This window comes from Leptonotus elevatus, chromosome 5, assembly GCF_054856555.1.
Source record: "Leptonotus elevatus isolate MCC_2025b chromosome 5, RoL_Lele_1.0, whole genome shotgun sequence".
Classification (NCBI taxonomy): Eukaryota; Metazoa; Chordata; class Actinopteri; order Syngnathiformes; family Syngnathidae; genus Leptonotus; species Leptonotus elevatus.
Genome location: NC_141243.1, coordinates 16,994,165 through 17,016,770, shown reverse-complemented (window position 1 = coordinate 17,016,770; position 22,606 = coordinate 16,994,165). Strand labels below are relative to the sequence as shown.

The 22,606-nt window shown below is 40.5% G+C and overlaps 2 protein-coding genes across 3 annotated transcripts in view; both read right to left on the bottom strand.

Moving 5' to 3' along the window:
• Window positions 1-1,870: 1,870 nt before the first annotated feature.
• On the bottom strand, window positions 1,871-4,889 carry eif4ebp1 (eukaryotic translation initiation factor 4E binding protein 1). 2 transcript variants are annotated; one of them, XM_086076059.1, is made up of 4 exons: window positions 4,701-4,889; window positions 4,416-4,594; window positions 2,674-2,862; window positions 1,871-2,329 (listed from the first exon to the last, which is right to left on the bottom strand). In XM_086076059.1, exons 2-4 carry the CDS (start codon window positions 4,549-4,551, stop codon window positions 2,298-2,300), a joined length of 357 nt encoding a protein of 118 aa, XP_085932185.1. In that variant the 5' UTR covers window positions 4,552-4,594; window positions 4,701-4,889; the 3' UTR covers window positions 1,871-2,297. The 2 variants fall into 2 exon arrangements, with proteins under 2 accessions (XP_085932185.1, XP_085932184.1); XM_086076058.1 differs by having other exon boundaries at window positions 4,416-4,888.
• A 641-nt stretch (window positions 4,890-5,530) lies between these two features.
• The window catches only part of ank1a (ankyrin 1, erythrocytic a), a 109,272-nt gene continuing 92,196 nt past the window's right edge, over window positions 5,531-22,606 (bottom strand). Inside the window, exons 44-49 of the mRNA XM_086076573.1 lie at window positions 18,580-19,213; window positions 16,106-16,451; window positions 13,050-13,133; window positions 12,624-12,770; window positions 10,748-10,849; window positions 5,531-8,205 (exon numbers count right to left, since the gene is read on the bottom strand). Coding sequence (XP_085932699.1) covers window positions 10,775-10,849; window positions 12,624-12,770; window positions 13,050-13,133; window positions 16,106-16,451; window positions 18,580-19,213 — 1,286 coding nt within the window. The 3' untranslated portion in view covers window positions 5,531-8,205; window positions 10,748-10,774. The remainder of the gene's footprint in view (window positions 8,206-10,747; window positions 10,850-12,623; window positions 12,771-13,049; window positions 13,134-16,105; window positions 16,452-18,579; window positions 19,214-22,606) is intronic.

Genomic DNA, 22,606 nt, shown 5'->3' with positions numbered 1-22,606 from the left:
TCTATCTTCTTCCAAGACAATATATCTAAATAAACTTGGGATGGGCGAGTACTGATACCAGGTATTGTTGTCAGGCTGATAATGGCCTTAATTCAGGGTATTGAGTACTTGCGATACCGGCCGATACCAGTATCAGTAAGTAGTTGCTTAACCACATATTTTAAATGGGACACTGGATTATTAATTTCATTTTATTTATTTAGTTATCAATTTCATGCAATTTTAATGAGAAAAGCTATATGGATGGTATATATAGTACCTGTCATTGGCATAATAGAAATGTAATGTACTAGTTGTAGGCTATCATTAGTACTTGGTATCGGTGACTACTCAAGAATTGAGCACTCATCCTGGTATCATTCTGAAAAGAAAAAAAAGGTATCGAACATTACTAAAATTAACATATACAGTAGTTATACCTAACATAAAAGGATAATTAGTTGTAGAGCTGGGCTCCAGACATTTTTTTTTTTTTAAAGGAGCATAGGTTCACCTAACCGGGAATTTTAGGGGCATACATTTAAGGGCACACGCTATATATACCGGTAGACTTGCAAAGTAAATATTCATCATACTCATTTTCACTATATTACTGATAAATGAGCTGAAGTGTGGAGTAGGCCTCGAGATTTGACAGCAATGACAAATATTTAACAACAGTAATGACAAAAAAACCTTTTTTTTTAATCTGCTAATTTAGTGGTTGAACTGGCGTGAGTGGATCATTTTTGTTGTTGTTGTTGCACTGTCTCAAATTTTAGGGTCAAAATGTCACCAATTGGGAGCTCTTCTGGAGATTGATTTTTTTTTTTTACAGCGCTACCAGACAGTCTTGGTTTTGTCAACGTGGTTTGTGGTAAATGAAATACAGTATCTATTATTACACAGAAATCTTAAATATTTGCTCTTCAGCTATCACACCACACCACAGCGGATGAACTTTTCGGTGTGACTTGATAACCCGTGTTCAGAGTTTTTGATATCTTGACCCTCCCTGTGTATTGTATGCGGCGGTCACATGATCAATCATTAGCGGGCATCTCCGGCCTCTTTTGTGGATTGTGATCACTCGTGCTGCCTGCGATGGATCAGTGTGGGGAAGAAGAAAAAAGAAAAAGAAGAAAAGCAGTAGCACTTGTTTGTTGACATGAGGGGTGTCAGGAAGCAGAGGTGACAAGGAGAGAGTTGAGGCCAAATAAACAGACCAGCGCGGGGGCGGCGGGGCAGGCGCAAAAGCGTCTGGATGCGGAGGCTACTGTGAAGAAGGACAGGATGGACTGGAAGTGATCACATGAAAGTGTCCAATCCACACCTTGCGTCCAGCAAGGCAAGCAGACAGATGTCTTCTTGCTCGGCGAGTCAGCAAGTCATCGCCACGCGTCCATTATTTTGTCGGTCACATAAGGTACACTATAGGCACAAAAGTATTGGGACATGTGGTTATCACATCTCCCAGAAAGTGAGAAAACGTGTCATACTAAATGATGGCATTCATTTGTTTGAATAAAAAGTATGTTTTAGGCTTTATTAGACACGACAGTTCCAAACATTCTAAATGAGTGAGCTCGTTTTGTTTAGCTGATACGCCGGGTTGCCCTGCAAGTGTATATTGACCTTTCTTTTCGGCGCAGGCTGCTGACTGAGCTTATCAGCGGGTTTGGTGGTGAGCACTTGGGAGGAATTCTGCTGATATGACGTCTTGAGTTAAAACAGGTTTTCATACAGTGACAAAATAACAAAAACGCACTCAAGTTCAAATCGAGGTAGTCTTTACTCGTTACTTATGATTGCCATTTAAGCAAGCAAATGTTGAATGAGTGGAGGCAAAAGCAGATTACAAACGCACAAAAATATACAATATGCACAAGAATGAAGTATTGCATTTTCTTTAATGTGACTCACAAAGTGACAGATTAGATTTCAAATGGCACCTTTTTTTTTTTTAACAGAAATGAGCCTGTTTTTAAGTCCTACATCAAATGACATATCTTGGACATTTCAAGGCAGAATCAGTAAGCGTGTGTGGAAATAATTGCATATTGTGGTACAAATTATTGAGGATTGGTCCCTTTCATTCTGATTTTTTACAGTATGCTAACATACTTGTTGGTAAGGGAAACTTTTCAACTTGGAGTAAGGCACACTTGTTTGGAGCCTTAAGGCAGATATGGGGAATAATAATAATAATAATAAATGTGACTCCATTTTGAGGAAATCGCCTTTCGGACAAGATGGCAGCACCCCGAAATTCTTTTCACAGCATCTTGTTGGTCCTTTTCACACGACTCTTTGACCACTCAGATGTCCATTTCAAATTGTGCATCATCACCTTAAAAACACCCAAACACACACACAGTTTGTATTTCTGCATGCCCAGGAAAGCATGCAAATAAATACACAAATTACACTGAAAAGAAATATATATGAAATATTCATACATTTTTTATTAAACTGGAAATGTTTTTTTGAAAAATGAATCTCATAGTTTGTTACTAACAATCAAATAAATCATATGGAGTAGTCTTGTCATTACATGTGCACTTCATAAAGATCGTTCTTGCTTCATCTCACCTCATTATGGTTTGCATTCACTCAACTAAGGTAGCTTTTAATGTTTGCATGCATGAAGATGTTGTCAAATTGAAGAAAACAGAGGTGCTCTGTTGAACATACCGTTAGTGTTGCTAGCAGTTGCCCCGCTGTTATTTAGTAGCTCTCCATCGCTGGCCTTCTTCTCATTGGTTCCTGCCGTGGGAGGACTCGTCACACCGGGGATGTCTGGAAGAGCTCGCGGGGGGGTTTTGGCCAGAGGGGAGCTGCGACACCCCAGCAGGAACTTTCGGTCGTAGATAATCCTTGTACCTTTAGTGTGAAAACACAAACAAAAACAAAAAAACACACAAAAAAATTATATATTTATTTTTAAAGTAAAATATATACTATAAAAAGATTAATTTAGATAGATAGATAGTAAAAAAATCAGCAATGCGGACGGTTGGTTAGCGCCCTATATTTTTGCAATTCAGGGTTGGAATATCTGCTGCAACATTCCTGTGTGGAGTTTGCATGTTCTCCCGGTGCTTGCGTAAGCTTCCTTCAGATACTTTCGCTTTCTCCTTCATTCCAAAAACATGTTTGGTAGGTCAATTACAAATAAATAGTCACAGTCATGTCTTTGTCTACAGCACAAAACCTAAAGCCTGTGGCCCAGATTTGGGCCGCCACATTTTATTACAAAATGATGTGCATCAACTTTATGTTCCTTGCTAAAATATAAAAATGGCAAATTGTCTTCACTTTTTAAAACAGTGATATTGCAAGCATTTTTTTTGCTACCAATCTCTTTTTTTCCTTTTCTTTTTTTTAAATAAATGTAATATTTGAACAAACAGTTTTTACTGGCCTCTGATTTCAAAACTAGTTACTCAATTTGGTGTGTTTATGTAATATGAGGCGATCATACAGTACATTTGTTTGGGTTTGAAGTCATAACAGCTCTCTGAAAAAAAACATAACTACATTGTGGCTCGTGAAAAATATCAGTTTGACACATCTGGCCTACAGTATATGTGCCTTGTAACTGTCTGCTGACCAGTCCACGGTGTATCTGCCTCTTGCCAAAAGTCAGCTGAGTTGGATGGATCACTAACTTACCAAACGGTAAGTAGTATAGAAAGTTGATGGATGGAATAAACAGACTGATTAAGAACTCACTAACTACATTTAAAACGATATTTAAGGCTCAGGATTTAAAGTTTTTGAAGTGAGTAAAATACAACCAAGAAATGGGGAAATGTACATTTAGAAACAGGTATTTGTTTGATCAAAGCATTTACCAAATAAAATAAGCAAAAACAGTATTACATTTTAATTGTATGTATGTACAGAGAGTGGTTGAATGTAATTTTCGTCTCTACATACTAACACTTGACAAGATTCCTCCAGGTAATAGTCGGAAGTGACGTCACATCTCCGTCAGACAATCGATACAGACCATAAATCCAAGGTTACTCATTCACTACATCATTTTCACATTACTTGAAGTTGCAGAGAAAATACTAAAAGTGTTTGATTTTCTTTTTTTTTTTACTACTCACGTTTTCTTTTGTTCTTTTACGGCTGCTCTTCGACTCACTTGCAGAGTGTACAAAAATAACTTTGACTTTTGTGATACCGCGTAAAAAAAGAAAGAAAAGAAAAAACAACTGTAAAAGCCATTAAAAGTTTGCTGCTCGGCTTGAACCATTTCGTGACGGTCATAAAACAACGCTCTAACCATGAACCATAGCAGATAGCATTAGCATAACTCGTAACAGGATGCACTTTCGCCAATCTCATAATGTGCAACATCCATCCACGTTTATAGGGCACACAAATGACCAAGGTGAAGGTGATGACGAATCGTACGTACGTACCACCAGGAGTGGTGCTGAAAGCGGTGCCACCGGGAGTAATGGAGTAATCTTGCGGCATGTGCTCGGCATCGTGGATGGCCACCCTCCTGCTCGACGGGATGGCCGTAGCATTGCTCGTCTGGCAGTCGGTAGACATGTTCTCCAAACAATAACACGTTTGAAACTAAAGTGGGATTGATCTAACGAAAAAAATCTAGTTCAACTCAAGTACACCAGCACAGTTGATCTTCCACCACCACGCCGTGCCTCGCATACGAGTATTCTCGCATAAACACAAATAAATACCTGATATCCTTAAGTGCAAATAATTGGAATGCGTATAAAAAAAAAACACATTTCAGCAGGCACACACACGCTCGCTCGCTCGCTCGCACACACGGGTAGTTCAGGTTCTTTGTTATAAGGACCTGAACACGTCCCCTCACTTGCACACACACGAAACCAAATCACCAGACAAACGGGCTAAGTAACGTTGGAAACTGGAAACGGTGAGCATGCATTGCCCTCAAGTGGCCAATAACTGTTACTGCACCTTGTTTGGCCTTAACTGGTTTGTGAACGTCAAGGACAAAATTTAGGACCTCATCTAGTTAGTTTTGTTAGTTGTTTGATGATTATTATTATTATTATATACATATAAAATAAAAATAGAAATATAAAACATAAAATTATAAATATAAAAAAATATTTTAACCGCCACCTACCCGACTGGAGTTTGGAACAGGAGTAAATCAGCAAATATAAATACATTAATAATATTATTATTATTAATCAATATTTTTTTGCAGATTTTTGCTTACAGTAGTAAATCAGCAAAAATAAAGAATATTATTAATAATAAATTTTTGGTGATTTACTACTGTCAGGTAGGTGGCGGTTAAAATATTTTTTTATATTTATAATTTTATGTTTTATATTTCGTTTCTAATTTATGTAGATGATGTGTTAGCTTCATCAAGCGCGCGTCTAACTTAACTTTTTTTTTTATGGGTGTAGATTTTACAGTACTGCATCATTATTCACGGTGCTTAATATTTAGTTTTTCATCAGTATCTAGTGTGTAGTGAAAAATCAAGGTGCATGATGTGTCTCATCAGAAAGAAAACATACACAAACACATTGCATTTCTTTATTAATTCTGTAAATGTTGAGCTGGTGTACAGAGTAGGTTGTCAACAGATGTTCTCGGATTTGATTGGATTGAAAGATGTTTTTTTTTTTTTACATGTCGACTTAAAATTCATGTTGGGTTCCCCATAACAATAATAAAAAATGCAAAGAAAACAAGTTCAAATACCCGCGAGACCCTTTTTCATCCTCAGGTGCAGGCATTACCCAGAAGTCAACAGTCTCTTTGTAGCTACATCTGAAGGTTTGATGCTAAAAGTACATCCATAACATAACTAGAATCCCAGTTGACACGTAAGGGTGCATAGCATTCTAAGTAAATATATATATATATATATTCTTATATATATTCATATTTATATATAGCCTTTTTATGTTAAAAACATTTTCTGTGCATGTGTGCATTTGCATTCCTTAGTATTGAGTAATATGCTATTGCGTTAATATCCATCCATTCTAAAAGGAATATACAGTACATCTTCCCTAATTTTTGCAATGGAAATATTTTTTGCATGAATTGGTGCATGGCGTCTCTTCATCAGTAATAAAGTGTCCCTCTGCGTGCAACATAGCAAGACTCCTCCACATTCAACATGTCACCCACCATGTGGAAGTCTTTGAAAGAATATACTATACAGTATAGGGTAAGGCGTGGGGGAGCGGATTGGGGGTGGGCGAGTTTGAGGGAAAATACTTGTCATCATAGAACCGTTGGAGCCAGCGAGATTTTCTGTTACACCATCTATTGGCTTTTGAGCAGATCCCCAACCCCAACCCAACCCTGACATCAGTTAGCAGCCCCTGCTTCAAAAACAAAGCCCTTATGAGCAAAACATAAGGGGGAGTACAGCATGACACTCGTTCTCTTGAACTCCTTGGTGTATTGAAATGCATCACCAAAAAAACGTTTGTGGCTTCATTCAAATGAGTGGAACATGTTTGCAGTGATGGTGATGAACAACAGCAAATACAGAGTGTACAGTATACTTTTCATCTACTATAACATAGTCAATACATGAACACATAACCATTACAGTAATACCAAGACTTTACATTCATCTGTGGCTGCTAAAAAACAAACACATAATAGATCCATGTTTATTGCAACTCTTTGTGAGACTAATAACTGGTAGTCAACACAACCGATAAAGAAAAGGCTTGCAGGTAGTCAAATGATATGAAATGGCACATTTACCAAAGTGAATCAATCTTTCAACTTGGGAATTATCTTTTACGGTGACAAACGAAACAAACACCGACGAATGATCAGCATGAGGACATTTCCCCCTAATAGCAAATAAACGACCTTCAAATATAGTTTTCAAAGAGGCAAAGTGATGAAATGTGCAATTCTAATGTACTGACATCATTTGTGAATGGAGTAAAGCTGCGACTGACAGACTAAAAGCCCGACTGCGACCCTCGGAATCTTTCCTCTCTCCATGTCCTTTTATGAGCGCACTTATTGCTTCGTCAGCGCGACGAGACACGACGACAACTAAAGACGCTTGAGCGAGGGCGGGCTCACAGTTGCGGCTCAGTCTTTCTTCACAGTGATTGCTGGCCGGGCTCTGCTACACGTCCACAAACACGAGAGTCAACACATCGACCACCCTCACCAAAATAGGGGACATCCTTTTTGCCTCGTGGATATAGGGGTGACTTCCTGGATGTGGGCGGAACTGCTACATTGTTTAGGGTCAAAAACGGGACGTTGCATTTTGGCTCATAATGATGACGAAAAACTCACGAGCATAAGGACATTGTGACATAACTTCTTCAGATTATCTATCACTTCTTATTGCGGGAAGGTCGTATAGGGCCTCCTTCAAAATGACTGACATATCGAACCCTTTCAGAGGGGGGGAAAAAAGCACATGGAGAGCATGAGAAAAGTCATATTTGTATGTTTCTGTCCACATAACGATATATATATAATCGAATAATAGAGTATTGGTTCAGATTGGGTGGGAGAAGAAGAGGGACGAATATCATAGCAGCATCTGTGGGATGTTATGCAACAATACAGTTTACTGTAGTGCATCACCATAGTATGTACAAGACACATCCTTAAGTGATGGTTGTAGCACTGTTAGCTTCCAATTTGTAGTGTTGCTTTTTTGCTGTAAAAAAGGTTAGAGGTCACCTCTACACTCTCTCAACTCTACTGTTGCTGTTTTTGCTCCCATTTTTTTTGTAGTTTCCCAAATGGATCACACGCGTAACGCACATTGACTGTATCCACTCAGCCGAAATCGCCCCAGAAGCCCCCCGTGCCCCTCCCCGCCGCCCTCCCCCCTCCCTTTGGTATTTGTAGGTAAAGACAGGCCATGCAGCGACAGTCGCTCATGCTGACATAGACAACAGAAAGCATGTTTTGGGTGCTACTTCTTTGTTTTATAGGAAATCATGCTTCTAGTTTAGTAATTTGTCCTCGTTTTTTTGTTTATTTTTATTATTTTTTTTTAAATAAAAAAAGAAGATTGATTAAAAACTACAATTATCTTTCCAGTATGTGCGACAGCAGTGATTTGGTGCCATTCATTTCCTTTGTCTGCCTTTTTTGTTTGTTTGTGAGTGTTCTTCATTTTGTGTCAGCTGCTGCTGGTCATGTGTCCATGTAGGAGGTTTTGGGGGACAGACTCGACTCCTGCAGAGAACTCTGAGGACAGAGGAACACATGCTCATTTAGGACAATCACCATTTTCCCCACACCACATTCTTAAATGATAACAAAGGCTAGTTGGCATGCAAGCTATGTTGGCTGAGCTTTTAGGGTCACCAACATGTACAGTGAACCACTACAGCCCTGCCGTAATTAGGGATATTATTTGAGATATGTCCTTGTTGGTCATGACCTGAGCCCTGAGCAACTGTGATGTCATTTTTGGTCGACAGCAAGTGGCAAAATGGCCGCCCCGTGAGATGCATAAAAACGGGTGGATTTTGCTGCTTAATTCAAATTCCACAAACTCAATATTAATCAGAAGCAGACTAGTGGTGGTGCAAAAAGAAAAAAAGTTTGACTTTAAACAGTTTGTACATCACTGTGGGTCCTTCTGTTGTGTGCGACCTGGCCACAGGGGGCAGTATAATAAAGTCATGCAAACACAAAGAAGAGTACTGTAAGTGTAAGTGACTTAGTAAATTGCAGTAATTTTAGCACGGGTTAAAGAACAGAGGCCTGTGAGTGTTATACTGTTAGTGTACAAGCACAATATACCACCAGATGGCGCCAAAGCAATCAGCACCCAAAAACAAAAATACAAAAAAAACCAGAATGTGTGAGTTTTGCAGCAACTATTGTAGGTAAAAATCTGTGACAAGGCATGGGTTCACTATACAAGTTGTTTTATGATATAAATATGTTTCCATATGACATTTAACTATCCTCCACCATTGGATATACTGTTAACAACATGTAGCAAGCATAAAGTGGCTGCTAGAGCTTGTTTAACATCCAGCTGTCATTTACGCACTTGAAATACCAACAATCTAAGGAATGTAATGGCCCCACTGTTGGAAAGGGCAAGTACCACACGCTCACATGTGCGCACATAGGAACACACTACGGGCGCTTTGACCTTGACAGAAACCTTATTTCTTTTTCTCAGCACGTCACAACAAACTCGAAAAAACAAAAAATTTGTCTTGTAACTGCATGGTACATATATATTTATATAAAGTGTCGTGCTAAAACATGAGCCTAGCACTAGATTTTCTGTTCATAGCAGTCATTTTGACGTTATAAAAGAAGAAAATACCAGGTCAGATCGAAGTATTGCCAATATTATTACCATAGGGTTCAATTGTATTTAGTAAGAGTAACATTACATCCACTACATTGATGTATCGATTTATATATCTACAATCCATCTACATCGATCTGCGCTCGACAAGTTAGACTGACAAACGAAAAATGTTGATTTACATGGTTTTAAACGGGAATCAATCAATAATGTCGATGCTCGGAAATAACAAATTGGATTTGACTTGATATGGATGCTGAAATGGATTGATATGTGTGAGTGGCCCCGGTGCCCGTTGAAGCCTTTCAAGTGCGCGTAGCTTAGCTTGCTAGTTGCTAACATAAAAATGTAAAGTAGAACTGAAGAAAAAAAAGTATTTGTAGCTTTTGGAAGAACAACATAGTTGAATTCCAATTAATAGATTGAGCCATAATTATTTGGCAATAATTGCCTTGGTAAAATAAACAAGTAAATACATATGTTGCTTTGGTAAAACTAAATAAATAAATACAAATTTAACAGTGTCAGGCAACCTTTAACCTTTTCAGAACTCATTTAGTAGTTTTTAAATGTCAAGAGAGATTTAATAAACAAAAACAAGCAACAAACATTTTCCCCACCCACCATGAACATTAGACAAACATATATATTTTTTCTTTTACACATCTTCATATTAGTTTCTCTCAATTCAAGAGTAAACCCCCCCCCCCCATCTCCATTCACAGGACACTCCATTAAAGTGGAAGTCAACCCCAAACATTTCTTTGCAACCAATCACAGCTCAGCTTCAGAAAACAAGTGAGCCATGATTGGCCCCTACTTAAGCAACTGTGATGTCATTTTCAGTTGACAGCAATTGGCAAAATGGCCGCCTCCTGAGATGGAGAAAGACGGGCGGATTTTGCTGCTTAAGTCATATTCCACAAACGCAATATTGATCGTATTAATCATACAGCATATTATTGTAAAGACAATTTTTGGGTTGACTTCCCCTTTAAGTACACTTGCACAATAACCCAATCCAGCATCATATAAATGCTTCTTATAAACGCAATAATTGCGATATTGATAATTGATTTAAATGTTTATTATTGCAATTGTTGCTGCTGTAGCGTAGTAATGCACAATACTGAGACCTGCGTTATGGTAGATTAGAACCACAATCATTTTTTTCTTCTTCAATCAAACCCTCTATGGCTGGAACATGAACAATGTTGGATATACTACTCATATTGGATTTCATTAACTTGTGCAGGTGTACCTAATAAAATGTCCTTTATCAAAAAATAATATTTGAGATTAAGCTATTCATCCTTCATCCTTCCTCACATTGCATTAGCATTAGTGGTGAAGTTAAAGGTACATTCAGTGGCATTTAATCCACAGAGGTGAGTGGATTAAATGGTCTCGCCCAGCACACGTCATAACGAGGCGCACTGTGGGTGAGTCCCGTACCTGCGGGAAAGCAGCGCTCAGCCTGCCTCACTGCTTAACTCTCCGCAGGCTGGCACATTTCACTATCTGAGCACCTTTCTTCACAGTATCCACAGTATCGGGCTACAGTCGGAGGAAGAGATGGGATGACAGGGGCGGAACGAAAAGTGGGAGGGAATATTAGTGAGGCCAAAAGTTGAGGGAAATCGGGGAGGCAAAAAGAAGAAGAAGAAGAGGATGGACAGAATAAGAAACAGTCAGAGGTGAAGAAAGGAAGGGGACAAAGAAATGATATACATAGATATAAATATGTAAACAGGCAAGCAAGGACCGAAGTGATGGCTGGCAGCTGGAGATAAGAACCATTTACGCCATGTGGACTGGAGAGATGAAGGGTGCGCACAGTCTCAGTTGGAATAGCGCAGACTTTAACAATGTCACATTTGCCAACGTACGGGACAAACATGTGAGCTAGGTGCAGTTTGGTGATTGTTACAATAGCTGGAAACTTGAACAGGGTGACTTGTGAGCATTGAAGCTGGAGGAATGACAGCAGCTGAGCATTTTTGTTTCACTTGCATGCAGAGATCACAGCGGAACCTCCGAAGGTGAACGCTACGGCGTTGGAGCAAAATGTTCCGGAAAAAAAAACACGCTTCAGATGTCGGACGAAACTTCTTCAACTGTCGAATGTCAACAGGCGTGGCGAGAGGATGAATTTAACATTAGATTTTCGGATTTAAAAACTAGAAGCACGAGTGGTGGGAAGCAACCAATGACGACTCAGGTTCAGAAAACAAGTGAGCCGTGATTGGTCGTTACCTGAACAACTGACACCATTTTCAGTTAACAGCAAGTGGCAAAATGGCCGCCCCCTGAGATGGATAAAAACGGGTGGATTTTGCTGCTTAAAGTGGAAGTCAACCTTCAACATTTCTTGACAAAAATATGTTATATGAGACCTCACTAATCTAAACATGACATTCTGATTAATATTACATTTGTGGAGTATGAGTTATGCAGCAAAATCTACCCGTTTTTATCCATTTCAGGGGGCGGCCATTTTGCCACTTGCTGTCGACTGAAGATGACATCAATGTTGCTCAGGCAACAACCAAGCACAGCTCACCTGTTTTACGAAGCTGAGCTGTGATTGGTTGTTACCTGAGACCTGAGCAACTGCGATGTCATTTTCACTCAACAGCAAGTGGCAAAATGGCCGCCTTCTGATATTGATAATAACTGTTTAACTCATATTCCACTAATGCAATAGTAACCAGAAAACCATATTTAGATTAGTGGGGCTGCATAGAACATAATGTCAAGATTTTTTTTTTTGGGGGGGTTGACTTTCCCTTGAACTCATATTCCTCAAACGCAATATTAATCAGAATATTGTAAAGACGATTTTTGGGGTTTGTCTTCTTGTTTAATGGTCGTTTGTCTATAAGCGCCCTGTAATTGCTGGCAACCAGTCCAGTGTGTACCCTGCCTCTTGCCAAAAGTCAGCATAGGATACACCTGAGGGCAAGCGCTCTACAAAATGGATGACCGGATGATTGGGGGGGGGGGAATCAACATGGAATTCAACCAGCATCACAGAATGGATTGAGTTCAACTTTGGAGGTTCCACACTTGTCCATGAGACGCTTCTTCCCTACTGCTTTTACAATCATCACCATCCTAGTGAAGCTCATGCATGTTAAGCTTTTTGCTGATCTTGATAAGACCTGATTCCGGAACCCACTCAAGCCTCACCAAGATACATGACGTCATTCAAAGCGCCACATCAGATGACTGCATCATCTGATTTGATTCAGTCCATCTGTGCTAAAGGGAGGGGAGGAGGGTGGAGGAGGGGGTGGTGACACAAGTAGGCTGCAGATCAGAAGCCCACCTTGCTGCTTTCCCGGCCCAGGATGGCGTAGCTCATGAACTGCTCGGCGTCCACCTCCAGCTCGTTGGCGTCCTGCAGTGAGCCGTCCACGCTCACGTCCTGAACGCCGTCCTCGCCCTTTCCCCGGCGCACAACCTTTCGCACAATCTGACATACGCAGGGGTGGAGTTGAACACATTTGGAAAATTTCATATTCATAATAGGAAATATGCCACATTTTGGGATCATCAAAATACTACAAACCATGGTAATAATAATAAAAAAAATATTTTGTTAGTTTTTATTCTGACTGGCATGGAGAAATCACAGTGCTGTACTGCTTTGTATACATTTTTTTTAAATTAATTTTGAAGCTACCAACTACTGTACTGTTGGTGCCCAATAAAATGCTTCGACACAATAAGTGAACAACGGCACGTGTCTGACCTTTTTAGTGATGATGTTGCCATGCTCGTCCATAAACTGCTCCTCGCTGACCTGTTCTCCGGGAAGATCTTCAGCCTCATCCCCCTGTGATCAATTTGATAGAGGGGAAAACACTCAGGAAAATTGGCTGCACTGGGAAAAGGGATGGGTGGGAACACGTTTGACCTTAAAGTAACTGCTTTAGAATACTTACAATGCCATGCTTGTCGCTTGCGAAAAAAGCAACTACGCCATTATAATGGCTACCCATAATCACTTACTTTATAGATACTTAACCAAAATTCACAATGATCTATGTTCAGAGTTGCATGCAAACTGGGAGCCAGAAAGTTTTCAGTGGGTTACAATTACAACCTCCTCCGTAACCAAGAAGTCATTATTTCTCATAACATCCACTGTCACGGTTTCAGGAAATAAAAGGCAGGAACAAGTCTAAATGAAAATGGCAAGGCTTGAGTTTAAATTAGTAATGCCATTGCTTTGCTTTTGTTTACTACGATACTATGCTATATTACAATGATAAACAGCGATATCTCAGCCATCTTGTCTGCTTGCAATGCTATGAACATAATTTTAATTGACTGTCTTTACTAAAAAGAAAGTATCAAGGGATCTAAAAATACTGCATCCATGCGAAAATGGCTGAAAAGTCACAGCTATCAAAATCTTTCCTTACATGTGGGGGTGGCCAGGGGTGGGCAGAGAGATTATCGGTGCAGATATTCGGAATTTCGACCACTATCGGTATGGACCCTTTTAATAAACTTGACGGCTGATAAAAGATTCATTTAAAACTGTGTTATCTTTAGGGAGCTAAACATTTTTTTTTATTAAGAGATGCTGCTGACCTTGGGAACGCTCTGTACCTTTGAAGTTATAACAGAGGTAAGTGAAAAATTAAACGTTTCAGATATTTTGAAATTTTGGAACAAATTTTGTACATACATAGCTATTTACTTTTTATTTACGTTTTTAGAGATGCGCTGATGGCCCTGGAAACGCTCTAAACCTTTTGCCCGAATTTAAAAACAAATATAACTATTGTCTAATAAATAAAAAAAACGTAAACATTTTGCAAATGTGAAAAGTTGTTCAATAAGTTTGAGTTAAGAACTGAAATTTGCTCGTTTTAAATTTAGTATTTTTTTTTTTTAAATTTCACACCAATATTTGTTTCCCTTTTACTGAAAATGAAAATCAGCTCTAAATATCAGTTATCGGCCTCCTTCGCTACTAATAATCGGTATCGGCCTTGAAAAAAATCTATTTCTACCTTGTATGCAAACACTTCCTGCCTTTTCATTAAAAACGCACAAAACAAAGTAAGCGCAGATAATCACTCCACAAGCATTTTTTTTCACCATCACTTCAAAGTTTTCAAATTTCCATCAAAATATGTCAATTTGCTACTAATTACAGAGCATTATTTTTAGTGGAATTTATGATTGTTACGAGTTATCAGTCAAGCGATCACATTATGTCCAATCGGACGTAACAGTAGTGCTATAAAACGATCTGGTTAAAGTACTGTACGGTGAGCTCCAATGAAACCATTAATTGTCTTTCCGTTGACACGCCACCTTAATAATAAAAATTCCACAGCTTCATCAAAAATGAAGGAAAAACATTCTGGGGACCAAAACATTATCTTAAAATGACTTTGAACTTAATCTCTTTTTACAACAACATCAAACATGCAACCAATGTTCCCCAAGTACCTTGAGGATGACCCTCCTACGGACCACCCTGGTGGTGACATTCTCCTCTTCGTCAGCCACGCCCTCCACCTCTCCGAGCTCGCGGTCGAGCTGAACGTGGATGCAGGTGAGCAGCGAGCGCACAGAGCCGCTGGCTATGTGCAGCACGTTCTGACAGCTGATGACCAGAAAGGCCAGCAGCACCAAGCTGAAGAGGAGTTCCGTCACCAGGGCCCACATTGCCCCGCTTGGATCGAACACAGATCCGCGCAGACCCTTGACATGCACGCCGCGGAGCGCTCGCCAAGACCTTTAGCGACTCCTCCCGCCCGAAAAACTCAAGCCAGCAACAGCTGCGGACCTCAGCCTGCCTTTAGCGTCACACTTTTTGCTCTTTCGTTGCTATCCTTCCATAAAGCGGGGCAGTGGGCCCTTTCCCTCAGGACACTATTCCTTCCCACTGGTGGATCGGTAGCACCCCGTCAATGACTTTGGAGATTGAGAAAGGTGGGGAGGGGGAGGGGGGATTCGACCCCCACCTCTCTGTCACTTTACCCATGTGATCTGTGGGCTTTAAATACCTCAAGATAGTTCCGTTACACTGCCAGTCTTGATGTAGCCATTACTTTTAGCACTTACTGGTTCTCATAGGGATTAACACATACAGTAAAACATCTGCATTATGCGCAATAAAATACCCTCTCTATGACCTTGAAATTCAACAAAGCTTTGTTCACCACTTGGAAAAGCTTCAAGCACACAAAGAGCATTGACGCTCCGGCAGCAAACGTCCACTGTTGAGGTTGTGTCCTTTACAGTGTGATGTCATGAAAGTCAACACGTGGGAAGGTTTGTAACACGAGCAGGACAGTGAGAATTCTTGCTATATTTGGCCCCACATGCTGTTTGTGCCCATCTTCGGCCTCAGACGGCGTGTGTTTGCTTTATGTATATTTTTGAGATAGTGTGAGGAATCTGATACTTCTTAGAAAGACTAAATTAAGAAGGTATACAGAGACTCAAACTTGACAGCATCTTGCTAGCTTAAATGTTTGTGTGTAAGGAGAGATAGGTTTACACCAATGGGATATGTCATGGCTTACGCTTGCAGTTGAATGAGATCCAGTACAAAAGCATGTCCTTGTAAAAATCACAAGGCTCAGGTTCAGTTTTTACTGTCATTTTTTAGATGTTTATTATTATAAGTGCAAAACACTCGTAATACGAAAGGTTATGTTTTCGTAACTCTTATTATGTTTATGCCAATTGCAAAAATGAAACGTTTGCATAGGATTTTCCGATGCACCTTTAAGTTCCGGTGCAGATCACCCTCCATTTCAATGCTCAGTGTTTGCTCACCTGTCCTTTGAAGCGCACGTCTTCCCAGGCCCTCAGTTCAGGGGCCCGGTGTGGGAAGCCCAATCCCTTGTCAAAGGGCTGGGTACCTCGGAAATGCCCTCGTATCATTTCCGAGTGGCCCATGTCCCTCACAGGCTGCAGCAAAGCTTCCTGGGACAAATGGGACTGGTCTCCATCCATGGAGTTGCAGCACGACGATATCATGGTGTCAATGACCTGCCGAGATTTGGGCTGGTTGGCCACCCAGGCCTGTGGGTCTGTGACTGGGATCCACCCTGGGCCCGTCTGTTCCTGCAGATAGGAAATGAACGGGCTGCCTCCACTTCCGTTTCCGCCATTAGATGACCTGGAAAGAAAGATAACATACTCAAGGATCATGCACACCAAAATACTATACCCTTTTTTTCCATGACAATTTTTTCAATACACAGCAGGAAGTCCTTGAACAGGTTCTGCCCACATATAAACCTCTTTGGTGGCTGTCAAGGTACATGGTAACCACGAGGCCGTTTTCACGTGACATCAATTCCGCTTGGTATTTTTCGCTTGCCATCTTAGGTGGGGATAGCATTCGTCTGATTCCATTTGATTGCATAACACGCTTCTTGGCAGCTCTTAAAATGGCGCACTCTTGTCGTGTCATTGAGTGTTATAACAATGCCAAGAGAGTAAATTATTTTTGTGTGTGTCATAATCCGAAGGTAATTATGCACCAGACAAGCAATGCCTAAAAAAACAGCAAGCAAAGTGGCTGACTAACATCTCTTTTGCACACCTCCATGTCCAATGCATTGTTTTGGCTCGTGTTTGTTTTCCTTTGAAATGGTAATAATTAGTGATAGAAGAGATGAATTTATAAAGACTACAATAAAATAATATGTGTCACATTAAGTAATACTAAACTGCAAGCCATTTTTGCTTTGGATACATGAGCAAACTTGCTATCTAGTACAAGGCAGCTAGTGGAGAAGTGCAACGATAGCTGAAAGCTAACGGCAAACATCGAACATTTGATCCCACTACCAAAAAGCGATAGCAAATAGTTTGCTGTCGAATTGGGATATAATAAAGTCCCAGTTGAATGAGACATTTGATGTGCCGTTCATCTGTCTATCTTTCACTGTCACTGTTAAAGTCACAGGACTGAGAGGTGCGTTACCAGCACAAGCCAATTACAGCAGTCAAGTTGGCAACACCCGAAAAAGTTAACGTGAAGCTTAATTGCCAGATTATTATGTCCAATAATGCGAAGATAAACCCTGCGTGCTAACGATGTCATAGAACAAACGCTACGACACGGTGTGGTTACTGCTCGTGGTTATTCTCATTCATCCAGGACATCATTTCTTTCTCAGTTGTTTGATCCTTTAAGAATATTTGTTGAAATATGGAGTGCAGCTAATCACAGTCCTACTAAAATGGGGGTGGGGGTCAGTGCAATGCCTTTTGTGACCCAAGGGAACATGTGCTCTGTTGTTTTTTTAATTTATTTTTTATAAATGTAATTGCACATCCACTGCAGTAGGTGGCAGTGGTGCTCTCATTGTCAGAGTGTGCGCAGGGAGTATACCCACAACAATTTTATAGGCAAACTATAATATTTATAGCAAAATATTTTCTTATTTTTTTGGGAGGGGGATGTAACAATAAATTGAGAAGCACTGAGCTAACACTAAGTGATATTAATAATCATTGCTTTTTATTTTAGTCACTGACTTCACATGAAAATGGCTAGTGGTGCTATAAAGAGTTTAGGGACCGACTGCTACCTCTGAGTAAATAGTTGTATAATTTTGATTTATTTATTCTTTGAAACAATGTTAATTTGCACAATTACAATGCCTTGTGAGGTTAATACACAGCCATTGTCGTTAATGCAACTCTTCTATTAATTTAATGCAATATGTGAGGGGGCTACAACATCTAACTACAGTAAAGGGAGTCATCGACTTACGAACGAGTTCCGTTCCTACGCTGCCGATGTAACCAGAATTTAGATGTAGGTCGGATTTCACAGTTAAAGTGGATCATAACATCAATATACTCTGTACAGTTATTTAAAACATATTTGTGGCACCCAAAAGTTGCCGGAACCAATATTTCGTCGGTACTCCAACTTCCTTTTACAGTCCAAAAACATATATTGAGTTGATGGTGCGAGCAAACAGTTGTTTGTCTATATGTCTATAATTGATTGGTGCCCATTCCAGGGAGTATGCTTCCTCTCATCCAGAATCAGTTGGGATAGGCTCCATCTCACCCTTGACCCTAATGAGGACGAATGCTATAGAAAATGGGTGGATGAAAAATTTTAGATTTTGAAATCAGTCCACTTGTTTGTTTTTATGGTGTCGTTCGGGCTGGTGATTGTGTGAATGAGCCCTCAGGCACAACAGACCCTACGTGAAGTGCACTTGAAGACTTGTATTTTCTTTTACTGTCGTGATGGATGAGGAGGGCGGGGTCAAACTCACCTATCACCATTCCGATCGGCAACACAGGTGAGTCCGGGTGATTCACTGAGTCGGGCATACACCCTTTGCTGTCCTGCAACAAGAGAAAGGCCTTCCTCTGAGCCCGGAGTCCCTCCTCCTCCTCCTCCATTGCCACCAGTCGTGCTAGTGACGGCCGAGAACTCCGAACTCGCCTCTGACCCCTGACCATTGTTCAGTCCGTTAAGATTGATACCAGCGATGGTGCCGCCGAGCGAGGCCGGCGTGGCGGTGCTAAGCGAGTCAACGCCCATCTCAGATTCGTCTTCGGGCATTTCTATTGAGCCGCTCAGCACGACGCCCCCTCCGCTGGCGGCGCTGACCCGACTGGCCGGCCGACCCAGACTTCCATAGGGCAACCCGAGCAGGCCCTCGGAGTCGTCGGCATTACTGCACTCCAGCGAGGAATCCTCCACAGGCACCAGGGAGGGGGAGTTGCCGGAGGGCCACACCTGCACGTCGGACATCTCCATCAGGGTGTCCTCCTCCGTGGTGGCGATGGGCGCGCAGTCCAGGCTAGAGACCTCCTGCCAGTAGGCCTCAGCACCCAGAGGCGAGGGCAGGCTGTACTGCATGGAGGCCGGGGACAGAAGCTCATCTTGCGCCAGCCCATAACCTGGAGCGACACACAGAGAAGCACACTGACACCCGGCCCCCCCCCCCCCCCCCTCCCCCCACCTCACAACCGCGGCACCGGTAGCCTGGGAGGGGGAGAGTGCCCCTTTGCCCAGGAGCTGGGCAAATTGGGGAGGGGTAGAGGAGGCTGAAGGGGAAGGAAACGGGAAAGGAGAAGGAAGCTAATACAGGATCGGGCCAAAACAATCAGAGAGGAATAAAAGTGCAAAGTGCTGAGGAAATTAGAGCAAGAATTTTTAGACAATGGGGAGGTCAAGTGCTGAAGGGAGGGAGGGGCAGTAGTAGCAGCAGCAGACACATATGAACCAACAAGGTTAGACTGAGGCCCACTTGAGACTGATGCTGCTCTGCTAGCTGCCACCTGTAGGGAAACGACAGCAGTTTCAGGCCCCCAAAAATGGAGCTGATTTGTCCATTCAACATGCCGTCACTACCCAGCTCGCAACGTGTCCCTCTCATCCGGACACACCAAGTCATCATCGCACTTCCGCATGCATTCGACTCGCTCAAAGATTACAGGCAGGTTAATATTGTTGTCAGGCTGGAGAGCATGCATGCAGGCAATCTCATTTACATACATACAGTACATACACACCAACACACACACACACACACACACACACACACTCAGTAGTCTCAAAATATTCTGATCCAATCAAAATGAGAATGCTAGAAACTTTTAAGCCAGTGGTTCTTAACGTTGCTGGAGGTACTGAACCTCACAAGTTTCCTTGTTTCTTCTTTATTGAAAAATAAAATATAATTTTCATTTTTTTTTCTTCCAAATTCTTCTCAAGGAAGTGTTCATCACTCAACTCAACTCTATATTTATAGAGGACTTTAAGCTTTTCTTAAGATGGAACCCAGGAGCAGTAGATTCACTGAAAACAGCAGAGGCCCCAGAATTGAACCCTGTGGGACTGTCTGAAATTAGTTACATTACATTAAAGACTGAAATGGCGGTGGACTCAGGTCACTCCTACATATGTGATATATAGGAAGGTCTGCTATATTTAAATACAGCAGCAGGATTTTTAGTTTTGCTTTGTTATTCAAAATAAAACTACAACTGCACTTGGACCAAAACACAACTTGTTGCAATGTGCATGAAAGTGATGATCTGGGGTGAATTTAAGTTGACGTAAGCAAAGTAAACAGACTGTAAAAGTTGTACATGGAGCAGAAATCGGAGGTATACAACCCCGCCACAAGCATGCGTTGATGCACAGCAGAAAGAGAGCAAGAGGACACTGAATGTCAGCGTTTCATTCACTTCATGCTTGAGCACTGCTGAGAGTGCAGCAGACATCTGAGACAACTTACGACCTCAACCACCTTGTGACCTACATGCTACACTAACTCTCAACACTCCAAACGGCTGCACTATGATCACAGTGACAAGTGCCTGTTGCTAGTTGCAATCACTCTAAAAATGTGAACGGCATTGTAAAGGCCAATGTTATCATATAGTATGTTATTCCATTTATACATAATAATGTTGTGGTGACAAATAGAATGGAAATATAATTACTCTTCCCTATTTTGCTTGTAGTTTACAGTAAATAGACCTAAATTTGTGATTACCTTTATGAATTGCAAATCAGCCGTTCTCTGATCCACAAAACTGCAAGGATGCAGTTTATGACTTTTGAGTAGGAAAAGTGCTTTGAAAATGTTGATTAAAGTTGGTGTCACTTGTTTTGACTCTAATTAAGATGTTCTATGTCCAGATAGTAAAGTACTGTATATTTATCTGTATTTATTAGTTTGACTAAATATCAGCATCCACTTTTTGAGGTCATCACTTTTTCCCAGCAGTCTGCAATGCAGCATAATAAATTATGGCCGTTATCTAGCTTCCTCTCTTCCTGGTAATAAATCAACACATATTGGAAAAACAGCAGCACAACAGGTGGCATTGACTGTGTGATCAATAAAATGAAATGAATTAAGACAGGAAAGCAAAGCAGTGAAACTGATGTGAAATGTACATTACTATGCAAAAGTCTTCGGCAATCACAAGCTTGATTATTTGAATGAGCTCTTACAAGAAGGACACAAACATCTTAGCGGGATTACTAGAGAAAACAAATATTTCCACAATGCATTTTAGAAGGGCACATGGGTCAAGGGTCAAGAAACTACTGTGGATCTGGATGAGAGAATCTACATAAAGATGTGCTACCGACATTTATTTTCACCCATTGACATCCCCAACAGGCACTTTCACCAGAGATAAGTATTTGTACTTCGTTACTTTACTTGAGTAGTTTTTTTTCTGTACTTTGTACGTAGTATTTATTTTTTAGAGTACTTTTTACTTTCATCCGTAACATTTTAACATTAGTATTTGTACTAATTAAAATACTAGACGTGGAAGAAAAAGCAGCCATCAATACATTCTGGCTCCGCCAATCATATGAAGTGTTATACACGGTCCCGTACATCCCAGTTTGTGATTGGCTCTACGACACTCGATAAATATGAGGGCAATGTGCGCCGCCACAACAGAGGATGATTTGAACTTGATAGCAAGTCAAAGAGTCAATTACCCAGTTTTGCTCCATTAGCTAATATCTTTGTATTTTTTTTACACAAGTAATTGTACTTTTACTCAAGTAGAGAATGTCAGGACTTTTCCCAACTCTGGCTTTCACTCTCGTCACACTTCATAAGACTGCTAATTTACAAAAAAACTAAGATTTGTTGGAAGTGATAGCGTTCTATGCTCTACTACATTCTACTTACCATTATATATGTAGGTTAATTATAATCAGTGTTGGGCAGTAACTAGTTACTGTAATTTAGTTCCTTTTTACAATAACTAATATTCTAACATTTCTTTTTTAAATACAGTAACTCAGTTACAGTTACAATATGGTGCGTTAGACAGTTACTTGTTGAATTATTTAATTTAATAATTGTATGACACTCGTAAGGATAAACTGTTCAAAATAAAATAATGAATGGATGGCTGCTGTGTACTGTACTACTTCCTGTTTACAATGGATTGCTGCTACCGTACTAACGAAGAAGACACATTGTGGGCGGGTATCGGATTCGGCAGCCATGGAGAGTCAAGGCGAGCGCAAGATGAGTTTTTCAACATGGAAATACGTTCATTATTTTACTTTAGTTGAGCATAAAGGAACTGTGTATGTTCTTCTTTTTCCAAGTAACTAAATAGTTACTTTTAGTAACATTACTTTTTAAAAAGTAATCAGAGTAATGAGTTACTTTTAAAATGAAGTAACTAGTAACTGTAATTAGTTACTATTTTTTAGTAACGAGCACAAAACTTATAATTTTGGTAAAAATAAATCCAATGTCTTTTTGCGCAGACTTTTGCACAGTGCTGTTAATACATAATCCA